Here is a 20,725-nt window from a genome sequence, read left to right on the forward strand (position 1 = left end):
CTAGGTGTAATTTGTAGGCTTAGGTACTGTGGGCCGTGGGGAGTAGGTTGGGCCCCATGACAATAGAGATGGAAATACCCCGCACGAACTGAGGCTGAGAATGACCGTCTTTCATTTACTTGCAAAACAAACGGTTGACAAGATAATAGAATGAGGGAAATACGATATTTCTGGGGGCCGAACTGGTGTTCGGGTCGGCCTTTGCGGTGATTTCCACCAGAGTGTGAGACTGATGGGACATGGTCGAGATAGTATGTAGACCTGTCGCGTCTATTTAAAGCTCTTGCATTCATTTTTTCATTGACAGTTGCGAATCTCCAATCTCCACCTAGCCCCACTGATCAGCGACGTCATTGGCTCGTTGCATGCCTCATTGATGACCTGCTGAACAGGTGCAGAGCCCCTGTACTGTGATACTGTGGTATCTATCCATGGCAATGAGATTATTGGAAGGAGCTCACGATGCAAGAAGGAACGACTGGGCTTAACAGGTGTAGACCTCGAAACCAATAAATGGCGGTGGCATGCGGCTCCCCCTGGCCATCCTCTCAAACCAGCCTGTTTTCCCCTTATCCCCCATCACCTCTCAATTGCTCAGATGCCTCAGCAGAAGATATCCCCGCTCAAGACCTATTTTGACGAGTTAGAAGAGACCAACGGCGATGACGAATGCAGGGCCTGGTTAGATAAACTTTTTGACTCCAAAGCTGAACTGGCGGTTTTTGTCGCTGGACGAAAAGGAGGGGGAACTGGGGCATACGTTGGTTTTCTCAAGGGTTCCTTCAACATCAGCTTCCGCTTCAGCTTCGACGATGGACGCCCGGATGTCATTATCCGGTTTCCGAAGCCCGGACATACCGCTACGGCTTATAGGGACGAAAAAGTTGTGAATGAGGTCCGGATCATGGAATACCTCCAGCAGAGCACTGATATCCCGATTCCTCGTGTTCACAGCTGGGGCTTAACTTCCGAGAGTCCATTACACCTTGGTCCATTCATCATCATGGATTATGTCAACGGTACACTTCTATCGACTATCTTGAAACAACCCGATCAAGTAATGGTTCTGAACCCGAACATCGACAACACAGCGTTAGACAAGATCTATCATCAAATCGCCTATTATATGTTCCAGCTTTCTCAACTTAAGTTTGCTCGTATTGGGGCCATCTCGAGGGACCATGCTTCAGGTGCATGGCACGTTACCGGGAGACCCCTGACGTACAATATGAACGAGTTAGCCACTGTCGCCGGCTACCCAGATGATCAATTTCCAACCGCGCCGTTTGACCGTGCAAGCGATTATCTGAGGTCGGTCGCGAACGAGCACTTGACTCACCTTTGGACCCAGCGCAACCTTGCCGACGATGCGGAAATCGCCCGGGAGCGCTTCATTGCCCGTCATCGGTTCGCACAGCTGGTTTCAAAGTACTATCCTGAGGACACCGGGCTATCTATACCCTTCTGCGACGACATGCGTCCCTCGAATATGCTTATAGACCCAGAAACACTCCAGATCACTGCCATTCTCGACCTCGAGTTCACGAATGCCATGCCAGCTGAGTTCACGTATGACCCGCCCTGGTGGCTCTTGCTATCTGGACCGGAAATGTGGCTTGAACGCTGCGCGATGGATGAATTTCTGACTCTCTATGAGCCTAGAATGGAGCAATTTTTGCGAGCTTTAGGGCGAGTGGAAACTGAAATGGCATTGGAGGGCAAACGATCCGATGGGCCGTCTCTCTCCACCCGAATGCGCGATTCATGGAGGACTGGGCGATTTTGGTTCGACTATGCGGCAAGAAAGAGCTTTGATGTAGACACCGTCTATTGGGCTGCATTACATAACGACGGTCCGGGTGTTGAGTTGCTTGATGAGAAGGCACGCGCAGAGATGGAGCCATTCACGCAGGTTAAGATGGAGCAGTTGAAGGCATATAAAGAGGAGTGTACTACTCGGTTTTCTTCAGAGGTATAGATGGAAGATACGGAGCGTCTTGTCTAATTTTCCATCCATCGATGCCCATTTTTCTCCTACATCCATCAAAAATCATGTATGGTGATGTGGTCCCAGGGCTAGGATCACAACTTCCAGGGCGACTGCCAGATCCAGACCACTAGGGATATTTTCATCGTCGAGCACCGCTCCCCATAAGTAACCCATTCTGCGGTTTCATTGACAATGTTGGAGCAGTGACGAATCGCATCGATCGGCTATACAGTTGGTCATACGACATCACTAATATGCACCGAAGCCCCAAATCTCATGTTTATGGCCAGCGCATCATAAATGTAACTTCTGGCGGAGCTTCAGAGGACTGTTCTGGTGGCTGGTCCATTGGATGTCTCGAGATCCGGGTAGGGAGATCTGGGATCGACGGATCGACGGTGGTCAGGAAAGAGAAAGCGGCGAAAAATGAATCAGGTCCAAAAACCGGCCTATTTCCCAGTTTCAGTGCAGTGTCAGATCAGGGTTCAGTCAGTGCTGAGGTCGATAGATCTCTTCCCTTCGTCATTGTTCATGTCGTTTGTCGATATTTCAGTTGGAGTTATTAATTGTGCGCGACCCCGCCTGATCAAATATGCACTGGCAATGATGTCAACCATAAACATGCATGATGGTTATCCCAATTGATGTGCAGCAAACGATTGCGCAGTTAGAAAAAAACAAACATGCTGAAAGTAGAAAATCCGTGTACACCAAGGTCAGTCCAAAGAAAAGAAAAATTCAGCCGAGGGCAATCTGGACATGCTCTGGATAACCTGTCTGATTCTGTCAATAGAACCTGCATCGGGTCAGTGGACCCGATCCGGACCGTTCTCCAAGCTCTCCTCATCAGTGAGGGCAATGTCCGGTATGGGCAGCGGTAGCAGGGAGTTGGAGAAGGTAGCACAAGGGCCGACTTCGGCAGAATAGACGGAGATTGTTCGGCCTGGTCTCGGAGGAGGGTGATGGGATGGGGGGAGGGATTGGGGACCCTGGAGTGTTTTAGTACTTTGGGAGATATGTTCCCGATGATTCAGCTATTTGGAGATGACGATCTAGATAGCTCCAGGTGGATTTGATGGTATAGTTGTAGGATTTCCAATTGTCGCGAACGGGCATTACCCCTCATTATGTCAGCGGATGAGACTACCCCGCTGCGGAGAAGACCCCTGCTTCTGTCCTGGTGGGCTGATGTGATGCTACGCTTTTTTGCAGGGGTGATTCGAGGGTGAATATATTATTAGAATTCATGAGGTGTTGCATTACGAATACAAATCTGGGGAGATATTCAGGTAATATGTCATGTTAAGTTGAATTTAGCTATCTTTTATGACTTACTAGCATTGAAAAGTATCCCCGCACGTTCCTCCGATTGATCCGTCAACCTAATTTCTAAGCTTCAGCTTTACTCCATACTTTGGAGCGAACCCATTTCTTATGCCAAACAATATATCCATGTAGGTACAAGTGGGTACATTGCAAGGTTTATGCTTTATGCAAGAAATCCAAAATGATAGGCCACCAAACCTACGTCGAAACAATGCGTACTTTCCCCCTCCCCCTCTGTCCCTCGTGCGGAGAGAGCATGATCCCCGAGTGGATGCGCCGATCCATCCGGCTTTGCTCTCGCCGGCTCTATGCGTCCCACATCCCAGTCACTCTGAGGGGTGCACAATGTCCTGTTCCCAGTGTTTGTTAAAGATATTGAGAGGGGCTGGTTCAGGTTGGTCGTCTATATAATGAGCTCCATTTGCTGCTGAAATCTCATTATTTTTCTACTTCCATCCCATCGCCTTCATCACTCTACCACCACACTTCACTGTAAGTAAATGACTTCACCTATTATCTCCTTCTTATACTTGCCCTCTATACCCTGTCAGGTATCAAGCCTGGCCCTTGGCCTGCAAGAGTCTCCACTCTCTCCGCTTCTCATCCGGTTTTTCTCCAACGCCGTTTTGGGACATTGACTTCATCACCTTCGTATAAAATGAAGCTAATCCCTCCTCTCTAGTTTGAAATATTTCCTTCAAGACATCTTGAATAATATTCTAAAAATCATTCACAATGGTATTTATTCGCTCCCTATCCCGTCAACTGAGACGGCCTTTTCTCTCAACTGGCTGCCTTAAGCCCTCTGTGGCCCCTGGTTCTTTCGCTTGGGCTTCACCTTTGGCTGGCTCCATTTCCGGTGCACGCATGCTAACCACATCTGCCAATCTACAGGGCAAAGTTCTTTTGGTTCTCTACGATGTAAGTCAATTCCAGCTGTCTTGCATGTTTCAATCGCTAATATAGCAATAGGGTGGTGAGCACTCCAAGCAGCAGCCTAAGCTGCTCGGTACCACTGAGAACGAGCTCGGCATTCGCAAGTGGCTCGAGGAGCAAGGTCACACCCTGGTGACCACCTCCGACAAGGAGGGCGAGAACTCCACTTTCGACAAGGAGCTCGTTGATGCCGAAGTTATCATCACCACTCCGTTCGTTCTATCTAGTACCACCAGTGTTGCTAGAACCCCAGCTAATCGCAATACAGCTTCCACCCCGGTTACCTCACCGCTGAGCGCCTGGCCAAGGCCAAGAAGCTCAAGCTCGCCGTCACTGCCGGTATCGGTTCTGACCACGTTGACCTGAACGCCGCCAACACCACCAACGGCGGTATCACCGTCGCCGAGGTCACTGGCTCCAACGTCGTCTCCGTCGCTGAGCACGTCGTCATGACCATCCTCCTTCTCGTCCGCAACTTCGTCCCTGCCCACGAGCAGATCAAGAACGGTGACTGGAACGTCGCCGCCGTTGCCAAGAACGAGTACGACCTCGAGGGCAAGGTCGTCGGTACCGTCGCCGTCGGCCGTATCGGTGAGCGTGTCCTCCGCCGCCTCAAGCCCTTCGACTGCAAGGAGCTCCTCTACTACGATTACCAGCCCCTCTCCCCCGAGACCGAGAAGGAGATCGGTTGCCGTCGTGTCGATGACCTTGAGGAGATGCTCGCCCAGTGTGACGTTGTCACCATCAACTGCCCCTTGCACGAGAAGACCCGCGGTCTCTTCAACAAGGACCTCATCTCCAAGATGAAGCCCGGTGCTTGGCTCGTCAACACTGCCCGTGGCGCCATCGTCGTCAAGGAGGATGTCGCCGAGGCCCTCAAGTCTGGCCACCTCCGTGGCTACGGTGGTGATGTCTGGTTCCCCCAGCCCGCTCCTAAGGACCACCCTCTCCGCTACGCCGAGCACCCCTGGGGTGGCGGTAACGGTATGGTTCCCCACATGTCCGGTACCTCCATCGATGCTCAGGTCCGCTATGCCAATGGCACCAAGAACATCCTTGAGAGCTACTTCTCTGGCCGTGAGGACTACCGCCCTGAGGACTTGATTGTCCACAAGGGTAAGTATGCTACCAAGGCCTACGGTCAGCGCAAGTAGATTGTCCTGATGTGACGGTGAAAAAGTCTCTTGGCTGTGACTCGTCTTTTTCTTGATTTTCCATGTTTATAGTCTGAGTAGCATCTCTTACGATACCAATGAATAATTTCTCTATTTCGATTTTTCCCACCTTGACTATTTCCCACATTGACTACAATGTAGAAGCAGTTCTGCAACATAGAGTGGCTTCTCCAAGTCGATGGGCGGAGCAAATATGATTTTGTACCTTTATTCAACATCCTCATGGACATATAACAATGAAAGCAAAACGCAACGCTATGTTGTATTGACAGTAATCAAGTCTGCAATCCAGAGACAGACCTTCTATCCCAAACACCAAACCCCAAGAAATGCAGATGTAGACAAAATGCCCTAGCTCAATGCAATACCCTCTCATCACCCCCACGCCCTCCATCCCTACGCCCCCCGCTCTCCTCGTCACTATCATCCATAAATCCCTCTTCCAACTCCCGACTCAATCGAATCTCCGCTTCAGCCAGGGAATCCCGTCTCCGCTCTAGCGCACCTCGCCTCGCTGAATCCGCGTTCATCCCGGTCAGGACCTCCCCTTCTTCGTCGTCAATGCTGACGTTGTCGTGGTCATTAATCCGTGCACCCCATCGCCACCGTGATGGAAGGAAGAAATACATCACTTGGTCAGCTATGCGATCGCGTAAAGACCGTGTGTGTGCGGAGATAGAGTGTAGTGGGAGGTACTGCGAGTAGCGCTGGTGGTAGCGGCGGAAGATGGGAATTAAGATGCATGAGAGGAGGATGTAGATTGATAGGGCGATCGCAGCGGGGATGAGGATTGTCTGTGAGGTTTGATCAGATTGGTTTCACTTTGGTCGGATCTAAGGAATGAGGGTTGCATGTCAGACAGAATAGGGGGTTATGCGCGCACCTTGGCAAAGACACCCGATGACCCCATTCTGGATATATTTTTGAAGCCCAAGATAGAAATGGGTAGAGAGTATGTGTTGAGTGTTGACTCTTGAGAGTCTAGGTTAAGGAAGATTGCGGAGGACGGAGGTCGGAGGCCGATCGGCAAATGTCTGGGGGAAACAACACGCGGTAGGATCGGCAGATCGACAACGAACTGATTGCTTTATCGCACGTGTTATCACTTTGTCTTGGATTTTATTCTACAGGTATGATTTAAACATTGCGTAGAGAGGTTTTATCAAAATATTCTACCGGCTATTCTACTGGCTATTCTACCGGCTAGGTGCAGGTGGTTTACAGCCTGGCAACTTTAAGATATATAGCCCCGCCATCGACAGAGCCTTACACAGTATTGATGTGAGACTTGTCACCGGTAGAGTGCAGCTCTGAAAACAACAGTCACCAGGGCCGTAAACTGTTCGATACTTTGATCTGCACCTAGGCGCTGGCATCTAATATGTCAGGATATAATCTACTGAGTATGCCAACCCAGACATGCATCAGTTCAGGACGGCAGGGTACATAGACTCAGTATTGTCTTCTTGATTATGTCTGACTGGACCCTGACATTGCCCGGGCACTACAACCTAAGCCCATGGAAGAATACCTACTCCGTAAAGAATCGGACTATTCATAGAGCTTTCTGGTTCTTTCATTTTGCGTATCCGGTCCATAACCGTATGACCAAAGACAGCGGACAGCCACGCTATCACTGGCACTTGAGCCCCCCGTAATAGTCTTTGTCTCTGCATTGTAGGGTAGGTAGGTCTGAGGTTCTTCTTCCCGAATCAGCTTCGGTGTAAACTCATTCTGATCATCTATAGGAGACCAAGCCGTGACGGATATATTTCCTCACTCACCTGAGTCACCTCCATCGGATGTCATTCCCGACTTGCCAATACAGCTCACCATAAACCTTGGAATCATGCCATTCATATCGTGTTATGGATTCCCTTTCATCATAATTCCGTGACCTGAATGTCCAAGAAAGTCCACGTAGTACGAATATGGGCCATGTTGTACTCAGTTTCTCCTTATGACCTCTTCATGGACCACACGATGAGTGAGGCAGATATGTAGTCATTCATTGATTCAATGCATGTAGCAGTCTAGACTGATCTGACTGGACCACGAGATCAAGCCAGTTCATATCGATTCATTGTTGTCATAAAGACCGCTCATTCGAAGTGCATGGGTCGTCTTAAAATACAGACACGTGATCACCATCACGTGCACGGTCGGGGAGTTTCTCCGGACCCAAAGCCCCCTAATAATATCAATAGACCCGATTAGAAGACGCTCGGGCTTTGATCCTGGCGTCAAACTGGACTTGACATCTGCAAACAGGTTGCAGGTTAATTTCCTGTTCTCTCATTTAATCTCTGTGGGGTGAGTGTCCTGACCCCTTACCCCTCGTCCCCTCGTCCCCTCGTGTCGCGACACTCCGCTGGAGCGGGTATACTAACTAGCCAGGGAGGGACAACAGATGCCACTTTCGCCCATTTTGAATGTTAATTGTTTTCGCCCACACCTTTGCGATCCACGGCGCTTTACCGCGAAACAAACGCTTCCATATTTAAATACCGTCTGAGAGTGCTGAACGGGCCCATATGCTGCGCCCTGCCTCATCTCAGTGACGCTCGCCAAAATGCCAGCCAGTTCACAAAACGACAAGTCTAGACAAGCATCGACTGGGAAATCCTTCTTCGGACGCAAGTTGTACAAAGAGAAGCCGGCAGAAGATCGACACGATAACTATGCTGGTTCCTACGACAGCTTGGCACCTCCGGGGAGCGCTGCCGGTTCACGCTCGTCCCGCTATTCGAAGCGCTCTTCGATCCAGTCTGTGGACCTGACCCATGATTTGGACCCAAGCAGTATCGCATCTACTGCGGGAGTTATCACATCTATCCCATTCGAAAGCCTTCCTTCCGATACCAGAACCCCGATTCCGATCGATAGCATGTCCCGCCCAAGTTCGTCGCGCCACGAGGCTTCGCCCAACCACCTCGGCAAGACAGGGGGGACTATCATCAGTATCCGACGTGGACCTCTACATCTGCGCCGAATGGGTCCCCCTCACATCCCTCTGGTCCTCGACCGCCTCCGCATACCTCACACAACAACATAGCTAATAGCAATTCCGTTGATCGAGGAGCCAGACAACAATGGGCACGCCCAGGCAGCTCCGCAGCGAACAATGGACCCAACTACAATGGCTCCTCTATCGATTCATCCTCCAACTCCCGCATCTCCCTCGACCAAACCAGCATCTACTCTTCCGTTTCTTCTAACACGCGCGGTTCGAGCTACTTCTCCTCGGACAACTCCTCTCGCACTCTTACAACCTCACATTCTGGTGATCGCAATACCATGTTTCCCAGCTCCAGTTCAGGCCGCTTGTCAAATTCAGGGTCTAATCACCAAATCTCCGCACCGGCCGCTGTCCCCCGGCCGCAAGATACCTATCTCACTCGACCGAGAGATGACCGCATAGTCGACCAGCTCTTTCTGGAACTGATGCAAAAGCGAGGGTGGCAAAATCTGCCCGAACAGGCCAAGCGGCAGATGCTGTCCTATCCGGCGTCAAAGAAGTGGACCTTGGTACACCAGGATCGTCTGACAGAGCTACAAGGAGAGCATAAGAGACGGCAAAATGCGCGACAAACGCATGGCCACGATGGCCTGTCCGGGCTGCTTGAACGTGCCGATGAAGAGGGTAGCCCTGAGTGGTATGTGAAGAAGGTGATGGATGACACCATCACATCCAAGCAGCTCGCGAGTTTGAGTGTCAGTTTGCGGACACAGCCCATCAGGTATGATTCTCTATTTCAGATTGGTATATTTCATTTCACTAATCACGGCACACAGCTGGGTGAAAGCCTTTGTTGAAGCGCAGGGTCAAATAGCTTTGACCAATGTCCTCTTGAAGATCAACCGAAGAAAAGCCTCTGGTCCTGTTCCGGCTCCGCCAACGGGGGATAGGGATCTAGACCGGGAATATGACATTGCCAAATGTCTGAAAGGCCTGATCAATAACAAGTACGGTGCAGACGATGCCCTCGAGCATCAAAACGTGCTAGTTGCGCTTGTCAGCTCGTTGTCATCCCCACGTCTGAATACCCGGAAACTAGTCAGCGAGATTCTCACTTTCCTCTGTCACTGGGGCGATGGCCAGGGTCACCAAAAGGTGCTGCAAGCCATGGATAAGGTCAAGCATGATCACAACGAAACTGGTCGCTTCGATGCTTGGATGCGCATTGTTGAGGTTACCATCGATGGCCGCGGAAAGATGGGAAGTCTGGTCGGTGCCAGCGACGAGTACCGCAGCGGAGGCATCGGCATGGAGAACACACTCATGGAGTACGCGGTTTCTACCATGATCCTCGTGAACATGTTGGTGGATGGCGCGGAAACAGATCTGCAGCTGCGTTGCCACATTCGCGCGCAATTCACATCATGTGGCATCAAGCGGTTGTTAACGAAGATGGAGGGATTCCAGTATGATGTTATCGACAAGCAAATCGAGCGATTCCGAGAAAATGAGGCCATTGATTATGAGGATCTTCTCCAGCGGGAGAGTAGCAGCATGAAGGACAGCGTCGAGGGCGATGTCAAGGACATGAACGATCCCATGCAAATTGTGGATGCAATCTCGTCCAAGATTGATGGAAGCCGGTCCCACGATTACTTCCTCTCGGCTATGCAGCATATGCTGCTAATCCGGGAGAACTCTGGCGAGGAAAGCCTGCGTATGTTCCAGCTGGTCGATGCCATGCTGAGTTACGTCGCCATGGATCGGAGGCTACCCGATCTGGATCTCCGTCAAGGTCTGACCTTCACTGTGCAGAGCTTGCTAGACCGACTGCACACTGATGCTGAGGCAAGGCGGGTTTACGATGAGTCTCTCGAGGCCCGACAGATTGCCGAGGCAGCCATTGCGGAGCGCGATGAGATGAAAGCGCAGATCGAGCTTGGCGCAGAGGGCTTAGTCTTGAAGCTGCAAAAGCAAATTGACGAGCAGGCTGGTATCATTGAGTTACAGCAACGGCAGAATGAATCTTTCAAGGCTGAAATTGCCGAAGTACAACGACTGCGAGCTCAGGAGTTACAGCGCAATGAGCTGGAAACTCGCGAACTATACCTCATGCTCCGAGATGCCCAGGATATTGCTGCGGCCAATGCTCGCAAGGCCAATAATCCTGAGACCGCGGAGGGCGCAGATCCAGCTCAGATGCCTGGGATTATGGACAGGGAACGACTTATGGAACGTTTGGAGCGTCAGCTCGAGCGAACCAAGACCCAGTTCAAGCTGGAAGGTAAGGTCTGGGGCCAGCATGGACCCTCTGATCGCCTCCGCGAGCTCCGCGAGAAGATGGATGGTGAAGCAGATGACAGCGAAGAGTTTGCCGAGAAGACCCGTCGAACCCTGGATCCTAGTTCTTTGGGATCTGTCTACCGGAAGCGCAGCCATCACCCTGGAATGGACTCGTCCTTGGAAGAGGAAGTCCAAACATCAGTGGATGAGAATGGCGAGCCAATCTATGAGCAGCCTCGCTTGGTGGAGATGCATCGTCCTCGTTTGGATCCTGCCCAGGCTTCTGGTTTACTAGGGGAGCTTGCTTCTAAGGTTCCTAAGTTTGATGCTGAAGATCTGGATGCAATTGAAGAAGACCCGGTGCTCGATCCAGTAGATGCAGACGCCGATGCAAAGGCCATGCCTCCTCCTCCCCCTCCACCCCCCCCAGGGGGCGCCATCACTCCTCCCCCTCCACCCCCACCCGGCGGTATGGCTGTTCCCCCACCACCACCCCCTCCAGGAGGGAAGATCCTTCCACCTCCTCCTCCCCCGGGTGGAAAGGTTGGTTTGCCCCCTCCACCGCCGCCTGGAGGAATGGCTTTACCGCCGCCTCCTCCGCCCGGTGGTGCCAAGGGCATTCCTGGGCTGCCGCCCCCACCTCCGCCTCCCGGTGGGAGAGTTGGACTGCCTCCGCCGCCACCTCCAGGTGGTGGTGGAATTGCTCCTCCGCCCCCTCCCCCTATGGCTGGCGCCAGGGGACTAATGATTCCGCCGCCGCCGCCGCCCAGCGCTCCTTTGGGCGCAGGGTGGAGACCGGCATACATGGTTGGGGATGTTTCACCGTCTACAATTCACATGCCGTCCATCCGACCTAAGAAGAAGCTCAAGGCCCTGCACTGGGACAAGGTCGACACTCCTCAAGTGACTGTTTGGGCTGGTCATGCACCGACCGCTGAACAGAAGGAAGAGAAATACACCGAGCTTGCTAAGAAGGGTGTATTAGATGAAGTTGAGCGACTGTTCCTGGCCAAGGAAACGAAGATCTTCGGAGCTAGTACTGCTGCAAAGCAGCGCACAGCGAAGAAACAGATCATCTCGAACGATTTGTCCAAGAATTTCCAAATTGCTCTGTCTAAATTCTCCCAATACCCGGCCGAGGAAGTGACCCGAATGATCATTCAGTGCGACAAGGACATCCTGGACAACGTCGTTGTCATGGACTTTTTGCAAAGAGAAGAAATGTGCAATATACCAGAGAATGTCGTCAAACTTATGGCGCCTTATAGCAAGGATTGGACGGGGCCTGGCGCTGCCAATTCCGAGCGTGAACAGGATCCATCTGAGCTCACTCGCGAAGATCAGATCTATCTCTACACTGCCTTCGAGCTCAATCACTACTGGAAAGCAAGGAACAGAGCTCTTGCACTGACGCGCTCCTACGAACCGGAGTACGAGCACATATCCGCGAAGCTGAAAGAAGTTGCGAAAGTCAGCGACTCCTTGCGGGACTCTGTTTCATTGATGAACGTGCTGGGTCTAATTCTTGACATTGGAAATTTCATGAACGATGCCAACAAGCAAGCTCAAGGCTTCAAGCTGAGCTCCTTGGCCCGTCTAGGCATGGTCAAAGACGACAAGAATGAGACTACCTTTGCCGATCTGGTCGAGCGTATCGTGCGCAACCAGTACCCGGAGTGGGAGGGCTTCCTCGATGAGATCAGCGGTGTCATCGGCCTGCAGAAGGTCAATGTCGATCAGCTTCGCACTGACGCCATGAAGTACATCAGCAACATTAAGAATGTGCAGTCGAGCTTGGACGCTGGTAACCTGAGTGATCCCAAGAGGTTCCACCCTCAGGATCGTGTCAGCCAGATCGTCCAGCGGTCCATGAAGGACGCCAGACGGAAGGCTGAGCAATTGCAGCTCTACCTTGAGGAGATGGTCAAAGCTTATGATGATATCATGGTCTTCTACGGCGAAGATAACGCAGACGAGAATGCCAGACGCGACTTCTTCGCTAAGTTGAGCTCATTCCTGGTCGAATGGAAGAAATCCAGAGAGAAGAACATAGCTCTCGAAGAGTCAAGGAAGCGCACAGAAGCATCTCTCGCCCGCAAGCGACTCAACGTCAATCCCGCAAACCCCGCCCAGGCCACAGACGCCGCCCAATCGCCCGCCACGAGTGGTGCCATGGACTCGCTGCTCGAGAAATTGCGTGCTGCAGCTCCCCAAGCCAAGGACCAACGGGACCGCCGCCGCCGTGCTCGCTTGAAGGAGCGACACAACGTCCGCGTGGCTTCAGGCTCGAAGCCGCCTGAGGATGCGGCTGAAGAAGGCGAGGCTGGAGCCGACAAGCCGTCCAATGGCGTAGCCGATGACGAGCACGGCCTTCTCAGCCCTCCGGACGCTGATGATGAGGGTAAGGAGGGTAACAAAGAGGAAGGCCGAGTGTCCGAAGGCGAAGACGTCGCCGAGCGTGCTGCGAATCTGCTCCTCGGTCTGAGGAGTAATTCCGATGCAGGGGGCGGCGAGCGCCAAAGACGCAGAAGAGAGAGTGCGGATGAAGAGCGTCGAAGTCGCCGCATGAGACGCCGCAATCCCGCGACAAACGGAAGCAAGGATAGTGCCGATGGCTCTGGTGGTCTTGCTACCGTTCAAGAGCCTGGTTCTCCTTCGCAAAGAGACTCCTCCCTCACCGATGAGCACCAACTTCCCAGTCCACCCGATGATAGTCAACCTCCGCCTTCTATAGTTGTGTCAGAGCAAGACGACTCATTCTCACAGGACCACTCAATTGAGGGATCACCTCCACCCAAAGCGACCGACCCGTCGGATTGAGTCCGTCCCAAACATCGATTCTCACGATGACGCTATGGTTTCAGACCTGATATCCATCGCCATCACCACTACTCCTTACTTTTACAACCTTGATTGTATAATACCCATTTCCTACTTACACTACCTTTTCCGCTGCCTTGATTTGACGAGCCGAGCATGGTGTGACGATACCATTTCTATATTTCTCTGTTTCTTTGGACTGTATCGATTCATGTGCAATCTTTCTCATTTCCTTTTTCGTCCCATCTCGCATACCCTGACAACAACACCCTGTCCCTGTCTCTCCTTGTACATAATCTCTTTTTACCCTCTTCATCTCACGCTATCTGCCATGGAAATGCTGCCATGACTGGAGGGCGTGTCGAATTGCATCTTGAGCCCTGTTCCCTGTTGCCTCTACAGTGTGTTTATATGCTGCTTCGCAGCGCAGGCGTGGTGAAGTCATATGTATGCTGTGTATCCCCAAATAGAGATGCATTAGATGCTCTGATTTGTTTCTTGGATGAGGATCCAATCCCTGTAGGACATCCCATATTGTCGGTTTGTAGTTGTAGAAGTCTCGAATATGGCGTCGCAAAGACGTACACTTGAAAAGTTGGAAGTTGGGGATGTTCTGATGCATCTTCTAATAGTCTACGCCACGTCACTCTGAGCTTAGCTTGTCTTCCTTTACCACTTGAGCTTGACGTATTTCCTCCACTCTCATACAAATGGTCTGATCTCAAGGTCTTATCGGTATAGTTCTTATCAGTCACGTGTCGACCTTATCGCCCGATCTCCGTAAATAAGGTTGAGCCCCGATTCAGACATTCTCGACAACCAATTTACCTTTGGTCAACTGTTGCGCATGCGAGCTTCTCGCCGAGTATTGCGCTGGGTTCCTCCCTCCAGCCTCGCAGCTAGTCGGACATGGCAAGCGATACCGAATAGATTCTGCACAGGCCGTCATGACCTTCCCTCTAAATCGCCAGTCCTGCAAAGGACGGCCGGACAAGCTAGACCGTTCTCCTCGACTAGCCCGGTCAAATTCATGCTATATGGAGACTCCACGATATACGCGCTCTCGACTGCAACGGGACGAGCAGCCATTGCAGTTGTGCGCATATCCGGTCCAGCCTGTACTTCAGTACGTTATTGAAGCCAACCACTTTACTCCGTACAAGCCAGACTAATAAACTAATAATGAATACAGATATACAAAAAGCTTTGTCCAAATACTCCCCTCCCAAAACCCCGCTACGCAGCCCTCCGCACCCTCTACGACCCAACCCACCCACCAACCAAAAACACAATCCTCGACGCCGGCGCCTTAGTCCTCTACTTCCCCGCACCACGAACAGCAACAGGCGAAGACATCCTCGAACTACACATCCACGGCGGGCCAGCAATAACAAAAGCCGTTCTGTCCGCAATCTCCCAAACAAACACCCAGACGCATACAGTTCGCTACGCCGAACCAGGCGAATTCACCCGTCGCGCCTTCATGAACGACCGTCTCAGCCTCCCGCAAATCGAAGCTCTAGGTGACACCCTCTCCGCGGACACAGAACAGCAGCGTCGACTAGCGGTGCGCGGCTCAAGCGACGCGCTGATAAAGCGGTATGAAAGCTGGCGACAGGATCTACTGTATGCGCGCGGCGAGCTGGAAGCGCTGATTGATTTTGCCGAGGACCAGCATTTCGACGAGTCGACGACGGAGCTGGTTGAGTCTGTTGCCGGGCAGGTGAGGGCGCTGTGTGTGCAGATTGGGTTTCATGTTGCTAATGCGTCGCGTGGGGAGTTGTTGAGGAATGGGATAAGGGTTGCGCTGCTGGGTGCTCCGAATGCGGGGAAGAGCTCGTTGCTTAATCGGGTTGTTGGGAAGGAGGCGGCGATTGTTAGTACTGAGCGGGGGACGACGAGGGATATTGTTGATGTTGGGGTGGATTTGGGGGGTTGGTTTTGTAAGCTGGGGGATATGGCGGGGATAAGGGCGGAGGGGGTTATTGGGGCTGTTGAGATGGAGGGGATTAGGAGGGCTAGGGCTAGGGCTTTGGAGTCGGATGTTGTTATTGTGGTTGTTTCGTTGGAGGATACTGCGGATGGAGTGAGGTTGGCTGTTGAGCCGGAGGTTCTGGATGCAGTTAATGACTGTGTGGAGGCGGGGAATTGTCTCGTTGTTGCGATTAACAAGTGCGACAAGCTGCCTGCTGGTTTGGGAAGTGGTGTGCCGAAGTCATTGTCTGATACGATTCAGGATATCTTCCCAGCGGTTCCTGCAGACCGTGTATTTGCCATTTCCTGTGAAGAAGCTCAGGGAGCGTTGTCGGAGACCACTGCAGACCCGGGGCATTTGCAGGCCTTTCTACGTGGTCTGATATCGACCTTTGAACAGATTGCCTCGCCTTTAGGGGACGGAGTGGAGGGTCAATATGATCTTTCATATTGGGAAGATTCTCTAGGTGTCACGCACCGCCAAAGCTCTAATTTACAAAAATGTCTCGATCATCTCGGTGATTTCCTGTCCCAGGCTGCGCCTGCATCCCCCGAGTCCACGCAGGAAGAGCGCGGTTCTCTTGCCGATGAGTGTGAAGTCGACATCGTCACTGCTGCAGAACACCTGCGCTTTGCGGCAGATATGTTGGCCAAGATCACAGGAAAGGGCGAGAGCGGTGATGTTGAGGATGTGTTGGGTGTTGTCTTTGAGAAGTGAGTATTGGTCTTTTCTGATTTGGATGGTAGACTGACTGTCGCAGGTTCTGTGTTGGCAAGTAGCACATGTGGATGAGACTATCTGCTCTCCCCTTGATCGGTGGGAGTCGTGTTCCAGCCATGCAATTGCTTGCTGAGAGTGTATTGCTTGTCATGCGCAATGCTGGACATCCTAATCCCGGCCGCGCAATAGACGATTCGGGCGATTAGCAGGGGCATTGTATCCCCCTCGACCCATTACAGGATGCGTCTTGAATAGATATGAGCGAAAAATTGGTGTGAAGTGTATGAAGTGTCGGTAATAAACGATGCAATTGTATGAATAGCAGCTCGATAGACCATAGACTAATAATGTACTGATCAACCCTCCTTGTCGGTCCATACTTATAAGGAACCCTCCAACCCTAAGTCAAAAGTCTGCCTCGCCCCCATTCAACCTCACCAAAATCTGACGAACCACCTCCGAAACAAAGTATAGTCTGAAATTAGCCCTCTCATTGTCCATGTCCAACCTGTCAAACATGAACAATAAATCTGAGTCAGGGTACGCTCTTCAAAGTACCCTCAACTGAGTCCACTCCTAGGCTTTCCGCGTGTTTCAGGCGGATGTACCGATTACCGAGACCCTGGCTCTGAGCTACAATGCAGAAGGAGGGTATTTCTGTTCTCATGGACGAATGGATGTTACGGTGGTATAGATGGGGATATCAGCAGCTGAGCCCCAGTTTGTGCAAAGATGAGTTTGAGGTTGAAACATGCTGGGGGAACTGGGATGGACTGGGACTGGGACTGGGATTTGAAGGTGATAGTACTACATTTAGATAGGATTATTCTTCTGACTTCTTCTATTGAATTGTGTATTTATTAATGGACTAAGATATTGTCGGCTTTGTATGCTAAACCTCATGTCAGATCTAAGAATAGCGGATAGATGCATGGAATGTCTGTTTCCTTCTAGAAGCATTGAAAGAGAGAAGAAAGTATTAGAAAAAGAAAATAAGAAACTCACGTTTACAACCTGTAGAACTCATTCTATCGGGGCTGACAAGTACCTTGCAGGCTTGCAGGCTTGGATGGAATTAAAACTGGACCCTGGTGACCCTGATGGAGGAAATAGAAGCGAAAGGTCACTATTGTCCGATATATTACAGAAGATAGTAGGGCATACTGCGTGAAGAATACCTAACCACCGATATTGGTAGCGCAGGCTGTGCTATGAATAGCTTCGTCCCTGTCCCATGACTCCCATCCCTGTTTCTCCATGTGGCTGCGTCCTGTATCTATTCGACTTCATTCTTCCAATCACCCGTGAGGCTTTGAACTTGTTTTGTCTTTTGCCATATTTCTTTGAGCTTCACCTCGATGCATTACATCTCCTGAGAATACAGGGAGTAATAGACTACAGAAAGAAGTCCAATAGAATGTCTCATTTGGGGCTAAGTAGACCTATCCTACCCAGATTGCAGATCAAAACAAGCCACAATGCCTCCCCTCACCACATCGTAGCCCAATTCCTCTCCACAAGCACGAATAATGAATAGTGTTACCTTCGGATAGTCATTCTCCATCCTCTGATAACCATAATCCCCGAATCTCCCTCACTGCACCAAGCCACCCACAATCATGTTGGCAAGCGGGTAAGGTCATATCAAAGACTCTAAGACTGAGTAAAGTCCATGCCAGGACAATCGTAGTAATTGATGTAGAAAGCACGCAGCCTACCCAGACATTCATCCGCGTTGAGCAGGTGCGAGCAGGCCGGGACTTTCTCGGCATGTTGGAAGAGCCAAGAGACCTCTGGGAAGTGATTCCCACAGTTAAAGCAGAAGAATGCATTTGTGTGTCTGGGCTTGGTGCCGTAGAGGCCGCGTTGCGGACCCTCGAAGGCGAGCGTGCGGATGCGGTAGCGCTTCACGCAGAAGCCTTGCTCTAGGTGGTAGAGAAGAGCTGAGAAGCCGAGACATTTCAATGGGCAGAACCAGCATTCGTAGGTTTGGAGGCCCACGGGATTCTCTGCTGTTACGAGCTCGTCGGATCGCCAGGTGGTAGGCTGCGTCGAGGCTGCCGAGGAAGGCATGATGGGTTGAGGGGGGTTTGATGGAACCTTGATGGATGATGAGGGGAGAGTAGGATAAAGAGAAGGGTTTAGAATAAGGAGAAGTGAGAGTGTTTGCTTTCTTATATCTCAACATACGAGGGAGGTTCCTTCTCTGTTTGGGAGTAGGGTTATGGCCTATGGGCACCTTCCAAGTTGGGTATTTCAAACTGTATACTATACACATGTGACATGAGCTCTTACCTTGGTAATATTAGGTACCTGGACCCTGGTACCACTTACCAGGCATGTTATGATGTTCATGCCCAGTGTCTATTTGTTGTCCCTTATCATTTATGAAGGTCTTCTCTACATCTCATCGATCTATATACTTCACAAACATTGCAAACACAGGCCGATCACGTCATTAGCACGTGACTTATTTCAATCTGGCCGATGTCGGCTCATTCTTCTCACCTTTGCTTTTTTGCTTCTTCTCTGCATACCATACGGCGTACAGACTGCAGTATCAGACAGAGCAGTTGGATCACCAGCCATAGAGAAGAAAGACGACTTCTAGCTTGAACTGGCTATGTCAATCGAGGTTATCAAGATTGCATCTACACCAACTCGTTGACCCCACCAGATAAGATGATCACTAGTTACGGAGTTGTCATGACCATAGATATTCTATGTACGACCACAGAAGTATGTGGTAGATCTCCATTACATCGGGTTATCAATCATTATATAAGAAGTACAGTCTTTCCAAGTACTGTAGTCAATGGACGTCAGTGACTCACTCAAGATAGCCATATGAATTGACTCTTACCCCGCCATTGCTACAAGTACAATCGATTGTCAATGGGATATACGTAGACCCAATTGAACACGGGCAGTCAGAAAAATATTCCAAATTCATAATCGACTCTAAACCCTCTTCACAAACGTGGTATAGATCCACTGCGGTCCACACTTGACTCGGAGCTTTTTCTCTCCCGCTTCACTTTTTCTTCCCTACTCCATACATCACCCACCTCACCAAAATGCCCTCCCGTCAAGAAGTCTCCTACTTCGGAGCCGGCCCAGCTCCCCTCCCGACCCCCGTCGTCGAAGCCGGCGCAAAAGCCTTCGTCAACTTCAACGAGGCTGGACTCGGCCTCGGCGAGATTTCGCACCGCTCCCCGACAGCCAACAAGATCCTCGACGACGCCAAAGCCAACCTCTCCGCTCTCCTCGATATCCCCGATAACTATGAAATCCTCTTCATGCAGGCCGGTGGCAGTGGCGAGTTCAGCGCCGTCGTGCAGAACCTTGTCCCCGTTTGGATCGAGCGTCGGCGTCGCAGGGCTGAGGCCGATATTAAGAAATCCCAGCCTGATGCTGAACAGGCCCAGGTGGATGAATTGGTCTTTCAGAGACTTCAGAAGGAGGTTGACGAAGAGCTGAAGCTGGATTACCTCGTGACTGGATCTTGGTCGCTCAAGGCTTCCCAGGAAGCGAGTAGACTGATTGGTTCGAAATATGTGAATGTGGCTGTCGATGCTCGCAAGGCAAATGGTGGGAAGTTTGGGAAGATTCCTGCTGAGGAGACCTGGTCGTTGACTCCTACTAAGAAGGAGGGCGGAAAGGGCTCTGCTTTCGTCTATTTCTGTGATAATGAGACTGTTGATGGTGTGGAGTTCCCGCAGTTCCCCAAGTCTTTGGAGGCTCAGGGTCAGGATGCTGAGGATGAGCGCCTGGTTGTGGCTGATATGAGTTCCAACTTCATCAGCCGGAAGGTCGATGTTAGCAAATACGCTGTTATCTTCGTGAGTAGCTCATATCTGCGTGGTAGCTTCATATCTGCGGTGAGAGCAATGCGCTAACGTTATATACAGGGTGGCGCACAGAAGAATATCGGTGTTACCGGTATCACCATTGCCATCGTTCGCAAGGACCTCCTCCCTCCCCAGACCGCCACTCCTCCCCCTGCTCTCCTCCACCGATTGAACATCGGCGGTCTTCCGGGCCCTATCGTCCTCGACTACGCAACCATCGCAAAGAACAACTCCCTCTATAACACTCTCCCCATCTTCAACCTCTGGATCGCCGGTCAGGTCATGGCCGATCTGATGGCCGAGTTCAGCACGCAGAAGGTCAGCGGGCAAGAGGAAGTCGCCAACAAGAAGGCGCAGCTCATCTACGGGGCTCTGGACAAGTACCCGGCAGTGTACCAGGTTGTTCCCGACGTCAGCGTCCGCAGCCGCATGAACATCTGCTTCCGCGTTTGCGGCGGTGATGATGCAAAGGAGAAGGCGTTCATCGCCGGCGCTGAGAAGCGTCTTCTCCAGGGTCTTAAGGGCCACCGCAGTGTAGGCGGCATGCGTGCCAGTAACTACAATGCGGTTCCGCTGGAGAATGTGCAGAAGCTGGTGAAGTACCTCGAGGACTTTGCTGTTGGGTTGTAGATTGCATTTCATGTTTGAGCGAATTCAAGGAGCTTTGGGCCAGGAACGTGTGATGGGTCA

The 20,725-nt window shown here is 51.4% G+C and overlaps 7 protein-coding genes across 7 annotated transcripts; 5 read left to right on the forward strand and 2 right to left on the reverse strand.

The window, feature by feature from the left end:
• Positions 1-598: 598 nt before the first annotated feature.
• Positions 599-1,978, forward strand: N7515_003913 (phosphotransferase family protein; the record flags this gene model as incomplete). The annotated part of the gene is made up of 1 exon (XM_056664657.1): positions 599-1,978. The coding sequence occupies one exon, from the start codon at positions 599-601 to the stop codon at positions 1,976-1,978; it is 1,380 nt and encodes a 459-aa protein (XP_056523714.1).
• A 2,073-nt stretch (positions 1,979-4,051) lies between these two features.
• fdh (formate dehydrogenase (NAD+) FDH1) lies at positions 4,052-5,406 on the forward strand (the record flags this gene model as incomplete). The annotated part of the gene is made up of 3 exons (XM_056664658.1): positions 4,052-4,237; positions 4,289-4,464; positions 4,521-5,406. 3 exons carry the CDS (start codon positions 4,052-4,054, stop codon positions 5,404-5,406), a joined length of 1,248 nt encoding a protein of 415 aa, XP_056523715.1.
• Positions 5,407-5,783: 377 nt separating this feature from the next.
• Positions 5,784-6,337, reverse strand: N7515_003915 (uncharacterized protein; the record flags this gene model as incomplete). The annotated part of the gene is made up of 2 exons (XM_056664659.1): positions 5,784-6,221; positions 6,311-6,337. The coding sequence occupies 2 exons, from the start codon at positions 6,335-6,337 to the stop codon at positions 5,784-5,786; spliced, it is 465 nt and encodes a 154-aa protein (XP_056523716.1).
• Positions 6,338-7,999: 1,662 nt separating this feature from the next.
• Positions 8,000-13,489, forward strand: N7515_003916 (formin sepA; the record flags this gene model as incomplete). Its single annotated transcript, XM_056664660.1, has 3 exons — positions 8,000-8,423; positions 8,483-9,167; positions 9,223-13,489. 3 exons carry the CDS (start codon positions 8,000-8,002, stop codon positions 13,487-13,489), a joined length of 5,376 nt encoding a protein of 1,791 aa, XP_056523717.1.
• Positions 13,490-14,336: 847 nt separating this feature from the next.
• N7515_003917 (tRNA modification GTPase) lies at positions 14,337-16,243 on the forward strand (the record flags this gene model as incomplete). The annotated part of the gene is made up of 3 exons (XM_056664661.1): positions 14,337-14,615; positions 14,682-16,177; positions 16,225-16,243. 3 exons carry the CDS (start codon positions 14,337-14,339, stop codon positions 16,241-16,243), a joined length of 1,794 nt encoding a protein of 597 aa, XP_056523718.1.
• Positions 16,244-17,837: 1,594 nt separating this feature from the next.
• On the reverse strand, positions 17,838-18,257 carry N7515_003918 (uncharacterized protein; the record flags this gene model as incomplete). The annotated part of the gene is made up of 1 exon (XM_056664662.1): positions 17,838-18,257. One exon carries the CDS (start codon positions 18,255-18,257, stop codon positions 17,838-17,840), a length of 420 nt encoding a protein of 139 aa, XP_056523719.1.
• A 1,004-nt stretch (positions 18,258-19,261) lies between these two features.
• On the forward strand, positions 19,262-20,665 carry N7515_003919 (O-phospho-L-serine:2-oxoglutarate transaminase; the record flags this gene model as incomplete). Its single annotated transcript, XM_056664663.1, has 2 exons — positions 19,262-20,026; positions 20,096-20,665. 2 exons carry the CDS (start codon positions 19,262-19,264, stop codon positions 20,663-20,665), a joined length of 1,335 nt encoding a protein of 444 aa, XP_056523720.1.
• Between the last annotated feature and the right edge of the window lie 60 nt (positions 20,666-20,725).

Source organism: Penicillium bovifimosum (assembly GCF_028826915.1).
Source record: "Penicillium bovifimosum strain IBT 22155 chromosome Unknown utg000003l_segment0_segment0, whole genome shotgun sequence".
Lineage (NCBI taxonomy): Eukaryota > Fungi > Ascomycota > Eurotiomycetes > Eurotiales > Aspergillaceae > Penicillium > Penicillium bovifimosum.